This window comes from Furipterus horrens, unplaced genomic scaffold (genome assembly GCF_987537825.1).
Source record: "Furipterus horrens unplaced genomic scaffold, mFurHor1.1.pri manual_scaffold_8, whole genome shotgun sequence".
NCBI lineage: Eukaryota > Metazoa > Chordata > Mammalia > Chiroptera > Furipteridae > Furipterus > Furipterus horrens.
In genome coordinates, this window is record NW_028327178.1 from 110,460,886 (window position 1) to 110,470,978 (window position 10,093).

The 10,093-nt window shown below is 64.0% G+C and overlaps 1 protein-coding gene across 1 annotated transcript in view; it reads right to left on the reverse strand.

Moving 5' to 3' along the window:
* The window catches only part of DIDO1 (death inducer-obliterator 1), a 28,912-nt gene extending 21,675 nt beyond the window's left edge, over window positions 1-7,237 (reverse strand). Inside the window, exons 1-6 of the mRNA XM_090286642.1 lie at window positions 7,124-7,237; window positions 5,996-6,107; window positions 4,202-5,021; window positions 3,458-3,779; window positions 1,748-1,960; window positions 807-1,014 (exon numbers count right to left, since the gene is read on the reverse strand). Of these exons, the coding sequence (XP_090142768.1) occupies window positions 807-1,014; window positions 1,748-1,960; window positions 3,458-3,779; window positions 4,202-5,019 (1,561 nt within the window). The 5' untranslated portion in view covers window positions 5,020-5,021; window positions 5,996-6,107; window positions 7,124-7,237. The remainder of the gene's footprint in view (window positions 1-806; window positions 1,015-1,747; window positions 1,961-3,457; window positions 3,780-4,201; window positions 5,022-5,995; window positions 6,108-7,123) is intronic.
* Window positions 7,238-10,093: the final 2,856 nt, after the last annotated feature.

The following is a 10,093-nucleotide window of genomic DNA, read 5'->3' on the forward strand; positions in this document are numbered from 1 at the left end:
TTAGGGGCACGCAAGAGGCAACCACACATGGATGTTTTGCTCCCTCTAAAAATACATAAAATCTTAAAAAAAAATTTTTCTTTGGAGAGTTAGGTTGAAAAACAAGAAAAAGATTCCGTTGCACAATTGAACCTGGGATTTCAGAGATGGACTGGGAGCCCCTTGATGCCCTCGTTTGAGGCGGCGGCGGGGCCTGACCCAGCAGCCCAGCGTCAGGGCAGTCGAGGCCAGCCACCCGTGGCATCCGCTTCCGAAGACCCAGCGCCCACTTACCTGGGACACAGAGGCCCGGGGAGCGGCCTGCAGAACTGCAGTGTGTGCTTATGTGGGTGTGTGGTGTGTGGCCTGAACGTGGGAGTTGTCTGTCCGCTTCAGGTGACTATCAGTGCGCTGCTAACTTGCAGAAAGAGATCCCACAACACGCAGAAGCGATGGCCAGAGCACAGTGGGAAACCCGCCCAGCTAACGGGGCTGGGACAGAAAAGCACCTGCCGCAGGAACGGCTCGCAGTGCCGGGCACGTGCGCTTGCTCCGTCGGGCCTTGTTGGCCGCAGCACAGATACTTACCAGCGCCTGACCGTAAAAACAGACTGGGCCTCAACCGCCCGGTGCCCGCCTGGGCACTGAGGCTTGGAAGGCTGAGGAAAAGGCTAAGGGGGAGCCCGCAGGGCTCCAGGGCGTGCGCCCCTCTCCTCGACGGTGCGGCGTGCAGAGTGGCCACACCTCCTAGCTCTGGACAGTCCCAAGTGGACGGCCGTCCAAAAAGACAGGGAAGGGTCCACAGGCCACCCCTCGGTGATACATACATTTACACAACAGTGCCGGCCACGGGGCAGCAGTCCGCTCTGGCTTGACTGCGTTGTAGTTGTGGTCGCTCGCCCAGGACGGCGTGCCGCTCTCGCACGGCGCTGCCTTGGCCAGGGCCTCGCTCCTCGCAGGGGCCGCGGCCCGCTGCACGGCGCCCTCCTTGTCTGCAGCCGCCCTCTTGTGCACAGCAGAGACTCTAACACCTGCCTGGATAATCGGAAAAACCCCAGTCATGAAGGAGGTCGGAAACGAGTCTTCCCTCGCACCCCTTCCCACGAGGGTGAGGACAGGCTCAGGGCCACTTCCACCCTGCCCCACACCTGGACGCCACGTCCGCTCGGGGCCAGAGCTGGCTGCACCCGCCCCCAGCGGCCCCTTGACAGTCACAGTCACGGGGACTTGACAGCTGAGCGCGCGAAGGCTTGACGTAGCCGCCTGGCAGACTGCTGCGGGCGAGGCGGCCAGGGCGGCACAGAGCGTGCCCCACGCACGGTCACTCCTGCCGGACACAGCAGTTCCCACCCAGTCGCCAGCGTGAAAGCTGAGGCCGCTGACAGGCTCAGGGAGCACTGAAGCACATCCGGAAACTCCCGCTAGGCCTGCCTGTCCTAAGTACACCAGGCCACCCCACGGCCCAGCCCCCTGAGCCACCTCCAGGGCGGCCGTCGAGGGGAAGGCCAGTGCCCATTACCCGACACACCCGGCCCCTTCCGCAGCCACGTGTCTGAGAACCAGGCCGTCGCACCGAGAGCAAGGCCAGAGCCCGCTGCCCGCCTGCCGGCCGCCCGTGGCACGCCTCTCAGGACAGCGCTCACTGGTGATTCTGATGGCAGCGTCGTGGACGAGGACACCAGGAGAGGTGACTGACCCCGCTTACACCTGCGCCGCCGTCCCCTGCGCCCCACAAGCCAGCCCGCGGCGCCGGTCTGCGCCCGCTCACCTGAACGCTGCATTTCGGAAGGATGAGCCTTTCGGGCCTGCCCTTGGGCTTCTCCTTGGGCTTTGCTCGGGGCTCCTTCCCCGCGCTCAGGAACTTCATGGTGGCCGCGGCGTGCTTCAGGATGCAGTCGTTGCTGCAGTACACTGAGTCGGGCTGCGCCACGCGCGCACACCCGGGCCCGATGCACCTGGCGGCAGCGGGAGCCTCTGCGACCTGCCGAACAGACCACACGACGTCAGCGCCGCCGCCCCAGGCGCAGGTGTTTGTAAGTTACGACTCCCAGTGCCGAGGGCTCGGTTCCCAATCGGGAGACGCTGACAGTGCCTTCAATGCGAATGAACACACATCCTCTTCACTCGAGGCACACGCATCGACTTCCTCGTGTGCACGCGCCTGTTACTACTGCCTTCACGCCACCCCCGGGGGACTGAACTCTAAGGACACCCTGGAGCATCACCCCCGGGACACGAGGTCTGTGCCCCTTGGCAGGAGGTGTGATTTCACAACCACAGTTAGGCTGCCATACGGGGCAAACAGGGATTTTTGTGGAGGCAAGTAAGGCCTCCGTGAGACGATTCTGGATCAGCGGCAAGGGTCTGAGGGCCTGTCACGGGAGAGGCGGCGGCCTGGCTCGTTCCGAAGGGCGCGGACCTGTGTGGCCGGGGAGCCAGGACAGCCCGTAGCTAAGCCTGCATCTCAGGTCAGGGACCCGTCGCACACGGAACCGCGTGAGTGCTTCCAGAGGCGGGCCGCCCCTGCGGGCCCCGGTGGTGCGGCCCCGGGCGCCTCTAACTCACGGAAGCAGCCGAGAACGAGAAGCGCGTGCTTTCCCGCTACGTGTGCCGTGGTCCGTTGCGCACCGCAGGCTGAGCCGCTTCCAATGACCGTGCGCTCTGGCGGCCGAGACTCACACACGCAAACACAGCGCGCCTGAGCGAAGCCTTACGTCCCAAGTGAGGCGCTTAAGGCCACTGTTCTTCCTCCACAGAATCTGAGTTTCACTCAGGATAAAACTTACTCTTACGGTCTCAAGCCCACTGACCGTAAACACCTGGAGTGGAAACGACTTTTCCCACTAGTTCACGCGCCGTGAACTTCTCCTAACGACTCCCAGGGTCAGCAGCGTCACGCTTCCACGTGGCACCTGCAAGGACCTCATGCCAGCGCTGAACGCCCAGCGCCAGCCCCTCACCCGCAGCTAACTCGGCACAGGGTCACCGCCCCGCCTTCTGCCTGCTGGACACCTGCCGAAGGGCCCGCCGAGGCAGAGCCCTGCCCGCGGGGACGCCCTCCCCACCAGCCCCGTGGGAGCCGGAGCCCACGGAAAAGAGGACGGGCAGTCGCAGCCCTGAAGGGGCCTCAGAAGCAGTGGGGGGAGGAGTCGGCAGCCGGCATGTGCCGCTGTGCCAGGAGCCGAGGCAGCGTGCTGGGGGCCGCCCTGGCTGAGGCCCCGCATCAGCCCAGGCAGCCCCTCGAGAGCCGGTGCCACCGCTGCCCTGGGCGTCTCCAGTGAGTCAAGATGGTGCCGGCAAGACAGGGACACACTCCCTTCCTAACTCCACAGTGACAATGAAGGTGTCACGTGAGGTCCCGTTAGCGACACTCTGGGAGAGACTTTCTACCAAGCAAGCCCACTGAGGGAGGGGCCGGGCCACCAGTCAGCGCGGGGCCGGCCCGCACGCCCACCCTGACCCCAGGAGGGGGACTTACAGGCTGGAAGATCTTGAGCTTCTTCTTGCCGCTCGGGTTGGCGGCCTTCTCGATCCTGCCCTTAATGCCCTGGTCCTCGCTGCACCTCTGCTCCACGGTCCCCATGCTCGTGCACTCCGTGCCGTCGGCGTCCGCGGGCAGCAGCCCCAGCTCCGGCGGGGCGGAAGCCTCGGGGCTGGGCTCGTCCCGCCCCTGCAGGACGGTGCAGTTGGGGCAGATGTAGTCCTCCCCGTCGCGCTCCAGCAGCCGCCCGCGGGCCTCCGAGATGCCCACGCAGTCGCCATGGAACCACTCCTCACAGCGGTCACAGCAGATCATGAACCTGGCGCGAGACACGGCCAGGAGTGGGGGACAGACACCCCCGACCTCAGACGCGTGCACCGACCCCGGCGGTGCCAGCCCCGCGAGCGTGGCCCGCCCGCCCTCCCCACGGAAGCCGGCTGCGGGCTCCCGGGCACCCCCACCCCATGCCCCCCCAGAGCACAGCGGCCCTTCTCCCACCCGAGGCACCGGCCGCGGTCCCCTCGCGCCGGCACAGCAGCCCCCCGAGACTGCCGGGAAGGCAGCGGCGACCCGGCCTGCCGCCGCGCACACTGGCCACGCCGGCTGTGGCCCCAGAGCCCCTCCCGATGACGATGGCGGCTTGCGCGTCTTTCTCAATCGCGTGAGCTGCCCGCGCCACCCCGGCCCGCCCGCCCGCCCGGCCCGCGGCTCTCCCACAAGGCCCTCCCCGCCGCCACCTACCTGTTGTTGTGCGGCTGACGGCAGATGCAGTAGAGCGCGTTGGGGTCGTACGCCTCGCACTCGGGCTTGGGCCTCCCCGAGCCCCTGGCGCCCTCCTCTTCCTCCTCGGGCCCCGGGGCCGCCAGCCCTTCCGACGCGCCCTCTCTGTCGTCACCCGCTGCCTGCTCGGCTGCGGGGCCCTGCGGGCTGGACGGGGGGCTCTGCGAGGCACCGGCCACCTCCATGCCCACGGTCTCGGTCGGGTCGTCCTCCCGATGCTTCTTCCTCGGGCGACTCAGGGCCCCCTTCAGGGGCCGGTCCGCGGGCTCTTGTTCTCGCTCTCTCCGCAGGCGGTTCTGAAGTTCTTTCAAGGTCAACCCATCGCTGTCGCTGTCAGAGGTGTCGCCCTCGCCGTCACCCCCCCGGGCCCTCGCAGAGGAGGCTGGGTGCTCCTTGCCGTCCCCGGGGCTGGCCTTGGCGCCCCTGCCGTCAGAGGTGCTGTCGACGCTCCCCTCCGACGCGGTGTCAGCGTCAGTGACGGGGCAGGAGCCCGGCTCCCCGGCGTGCTCGGGCGCCGTCTTCCTCGCTCTGCGCCGGACCGTGGTGAGGAACTCCTCCACCCTCTCGGTCCGCTTCGGCTGACGCCCGCTGCGTCGCAAGGAAAGGCTCTGCGGCTGCTGCCGGGGCTGCTGCTGCACAGAGTCTAGCTCCGCGTCCCCCGTGCCCTCGCGTCTAGCAATGGTGGTCTTTCGGAACCCCCACGTTTTCCTAAACTCTTTACTGGTGGGTTTGATGACCTTGGGGGCTTCCTCATTGCTCGGGTCACCTTTCTCATCCATACCTAATGGGGAAATGCAACCAGACCACGACCAGCGTTAACGGGGCCACGTCCCTTGGTGAGTGAGCAGGGGCCGCCGAGCAAGAGGCGTGCGGCCGCCCGGCACCCACTTGACCATGAACAGCGGCGGCGCCCTCCTGCCCACCAGCAGCGGCAGTGCCCACAGCCGGGCTCCCCTCGAGTGCGGCACAGCACGCAGCTCGCGGTGACTCGAGGAAGACTTTGCTATGCACCCAGCGTTAGTAAGGAAAGCAGCCCTGGCTGCTGGGGCTCAGGGGACTGGCTGCCGGTTCAATCTCGGGTCAGGGCACAGGCCTGGACTGGGGGCCGGGTCCTCAGCTGGGGGCGTGGGAGAGCCCGCCAATCGCGGTCTCTCCCTTTCTTCCTCCCTCCCTTCCCCTTCCCCTAAAACTAAAGAAATACAACCTTTAAAAAGAGAAAAAGGAAACCAAAGCTAGCAAACCTATAGCTTTGCCACTCAGGTGCCCAGGATGAAGCCGCACAGAACAGGCAGCAGGACACAGATGAGTCACACGCAGACGCAGGGGCCACGCCTCCCTCCCCGAGCCAGGCCGCCTCTGCCCGTGGGGCCCAGGGGACGGAACACTGCCAGTCCTGGGCCCCGCCGGCAGGAGCACTGACTGCTCCTGTCCTGGGCTCCGGAACCCTGAGCTGCCCCGTGGGAAGTCCCAGCACCCGGCTGGAGAGGCCCCGTGGAGGGGCTGTGCCGGAGCCGGGTCCCACCCACAGTGCTGAGCCCTGGCCGGGCAGGCACCAAGGGCCGGAGCCTGGGGCCCGGTTTTCCTGCAGCAGCAGAACCGGGACAGCGGGAAGCACTAAGCCTGGCCGGGGCCTTCCTGAGCTGCCTCTCTCGAGCCCTCCTCTCCTCGTGCTTTCTAACAGACCACTGAGGGGTCACCTCTGTGAAAACGTGACTCCCATTTACAATGGTAAAGCCTGAGGAACACAGCATGTACCTTGAGAATTCTTTTCCAAGCTGTCCAAGCTTCAATCACACCTAAATGCCAACGATGACTCCGGCATTACGCCACGTCCCATCCTAGGGGAAGGGCTGGCACTTGGAAGGACCTTCAGGACACAAAACATACACAACTCAAAACCACGGGCAGCCCGGCACCTGTCTGCTCCCGGCCCCCAGGGCTGTCCCCGCCCCCTCAGCAGCTTGCAGGAATGGCTATGACATCACAAGGGGCCATGAGGACCACGCCCCTCCTCTGGTCACCAAGGTGACAGCTGAAACTGAACTGGGGTGCTTATGAGGGTTCCAAAGGAGGGTGCTCTGGCTGGTGACCTTGAGGAGGTCACCCCGAGCTGCTGGCACCCAGGAGGCTGGGAGCTTTACTGTGAGGACAACGCTGCTTCCACGCCCCCACCCCCCCCACCCCCCAGAGAACAGGGCCGCTCCCTCTGTGCGCATGTGTAAGTGGGCCCATTGGGCCTAGAACTCGGGACTTGTAGGCAGAGTCCCGGCGCTTGCACACCTGTGCACAGCACAGCACAGCGCAGCCGCCCCGAGGGAGGGCCAAGCCCTCACTTCACACGACAGGACACCGCTGCCGGAGGGCCATGCAGGTGGCCACAGCCCCTCCCCCGCAGCGGCTGGAGAAGGTGTCCGGGCCCCCTGCGGCGCGACAGTTTCCGCAGGAAGCGCTCTCCTCTGCAAAGCCCCTTCCCCGCAGAGAACACACTATGTGAAGGGTTTACGTGCTAACGAAATAACCAAGGGAAAGCCAAACGCTCTGAATCAAACTGTTCTGTTTTCCAGTTTGAACTAATGTGTTTTTTTATCTGTGAAGCCCTCTTCATTTTCACGTACGCGGAACACGGGCCCCCAAACCCCTGTGGGAGTCACCCTTCCCAACAGAACGTGCACACAGGGCAGTCTGGGAAATCGTAAAACGAAATACTGACACCGTTCTCCGCATCCACCTGAAAGCTTTCCCGCTCAAGTTTAGAACGCTTCCAACAAACGTGAATGTCACATCACGTCCCTTCCTTTACATAAAATGCCCCTTTAGAAACAGAAAGCACGACTTCGGCCCCGGACGGGGCAGCTGAGGACGCCGACCCCGCGGACCCCTTACCTGCCGGACGCTCTCCGGAGTCCTCAACACAACCAGGAGCCTGGCCGCGGGGCGCGCGCTCCACGCCCGCAGCCGGGCCCCCGCGCCTGGCGCCACCAGTCGCTGCTCGCTGCTCGCTGCTCGCTGCCAACCAGCACGGGACTGCGCGGCGGCTCCGCAGCCAGCTCCTAGGAGGAAGGAAGAAGGCGTTACGGCCGCAGTGACTGCAGCTCGCACCACGCTGCACCGCCAGCGCCCGCACGGGGCTGGGGGCCGAGGGCCGGGGGCAGGGGCAGGGGCTCAACCACCAGGAACCAGGCAGGCGCCGGCCGCCCCCCAATCGCGGGCTGACACGGGCTGAGCCCAGCGGAACCCCCGAGACAAGTGCAGAGGGAGAAGGCGGAGTGACAAAGCTCACTGTGACGCCTCGAGAGCAGGCAGGCTGCCCCCGCGCCATCTCAGCGACAGTTGGGGGGACTTCAGAAGAGACTGTGGCCGTGGGTCACCCCATGGGCCTGCAGCGCCTCTCCCCCCGCCCCCCGCCCGCCTGGGTGTCCTCACTGACCCGCCAGGGTCCCCAGGAGGCCGCAGCACTGCTCTGGGGACAGTCTGGCCCGAGCCCCCTCGAGAGCCCAGCAGACCCACCTCCTCTCACTCCAACTGCTCTCCCTCCAACAGCCTCACAACTGTGGTCTCCGCAGTGACCCCAGAACAATGACCGACATTCTAAAGCCCCTCCTCTTAAAGCGGCAGTGACCGCTCACCCCACTAGCCAAATCTGTCATCGCGGCCACCCAATCCCACGAAGGTGGCAAACCGGTCTCACAATGAGGCTTCCGTGACTCAGAGACTTGACTTCTCAGAAGAAACTGAAAATAAACCTTAGCTGTCTATTTCACAACCCCAAGAACAAAACGTAAAATGTCCTCAGGAATTAAAATAATTAAGTTTATGTTACTCTCAAACACAAAACACATCCCAATTTAATTTGGGTGCTGCAAAACACACCAGCAAAGAAAAACCGAGTTATTATGTTGAATGAGGCCAAGTCCATATTCAGAATAGATCAGATCATTTCTGATCGTTTGGTTCACTTATTTGGACTTCTTTATATTTGCAAAACTGACTTATCATAATTTCTCCAATAAAGAAATTCTAACATAAAATTTCAGCTCAAGCTACAAAACCACACACGTGAAGAAGAGAAAAAGCCCTGGCCCAGGGCTGGCTCCATCCCGGCCCCTGCGGGAGGACCAGGGCCACCAGCTGCACTCCCATCCCAGCAGTGGCCACCCGCCCGGGGGACGGAGGGGCACCCTGAAGGCGGGGAGGGAAGACCTGCAGGTGAACATGAAGTCACAGTGACCTCTCCACCCCTCTCAGCGTCCTGTTTTCTCGGCGGGAACAGCCCCGCTTCCTGCCAGGCGCGGCAGGCACAAGGCTTCCTAGGTCTGCTGGCGGCCCCGGGAGCTGGAAGGGCCTCAGGAGCAGGACCTCCCGCCCTCCAGGTGCCTGAAAGGCGACTCTCCAACCTTCTGGTCTCAGGGCCTCTTTCCATTCTTAAAAACTTAGCACTCAAAGAGCTTCTGTTCATGCCGAACACACTGCTACTTCCGGAACACAACCAGAGGACGCTTCAGGTAATCGTGGGTGCCCTCTGCCGCCCCCCCAAAGCCTTGAGGAGCCACGTCACAGGCATTAATTAGCTGCCAAGTGGAAACAGAAGCTGGACAGCCGCTGGACACCAGGATCGCTGACTGACCACGTCCAAGGGCAGCACGCTCCGCTGGGCGACAGGGAGGGCGGGGCACTCACACCCTGGAGACGCCGGCAGCCGCCTCCTCCAACAGCCCTCACCCCTGGGAAGCCGTCGGGAAGGCCCGGCACGCAGAGGCAAGCCTTCCAGGCCTCCAGCGCTCGTCTGAGAGCTGGAATCTGACCATTAACAACAGACTCTGTCAGGTGCTTTCCTGGAGACTCCCGTCCTTCGTCTTCAGGAAAATGCCCGCCCACCGCTGCCCCTCCGGGGCCCGCGAAGGCTGGCGTTTAATGACACAGTCCCAACGGCTTCAGACCCCAGGGAAACGACACTCCGAAGTGCCCGGGGCAGAGGTGGCGGGCACACTGCAGGGCCTGGCCTCACCACCCTGACTGGCTTCTGCACCGCCGCCCGCCCCGTGCGACTTGGTGGAGAAGGCTGACCACGCCAATGGTCACGCAGGGAGGGCTCTGACCTCGTAGCCCACAGCAGGGCTTGGGGACCCCCCAAATCCAGGGACACGCTCGTGGCTCCCGTGACAAGGCTCCTGCGCGAGTGTAAGGACAGCGCATGCACGGAGCCCCAGCACCGCAGTCCCAGGGCTGTCCGCAAGGGCCCTCCCTCGGCCTTCCGCCCCACCTCTTCAAAACGTTAAGCAGCCAGAAGCGAATTTCTTAGAAACAAAACCAAAACTACCTTCCGAAACGCGTGTGACGTACCAAACAAACCACACACGTCAGAGGCGTGCCTGCGGCCACGGCCGACCGAAGGCCCCACCTGCAGAGGGGCTGGGCCGCATCCGGCAGCCTCCGCCCGTCCCAGGCCCTTCGGACTGTGCCCTCTGACCACGGGGCACCCCCGCCGCAGAAGGACAACCCCGTCTTCTCAAGGAAAACACTGGGTCGGCCCCAGCTGGCAGCAACCCCACGTTTTCCAACTCTCACACCCCATGCACGCTCTGAAGCAATCACGACTTGCCAGCCAGAAACCCCGTCCAAAAGCGGCAGCCTAACCCATTGTTTCCGACTCTGCTGACTCAGAAGTTGAAACTCTGACCGGCCAGACTGAAGTTCACCACGATCACGTCTGGCCGTAAGTGCCTCTGCTGCGTGCGGGTCACTTGTACCAGCTCCAGGTTCCTCCAACGACCGGGAAGGGAAGGAGGCAGCTCCCCCAATTCCAGATGTTCACCACGCAGCCTCTATGAACGGGCTGGTCCTAATGACGGCGCT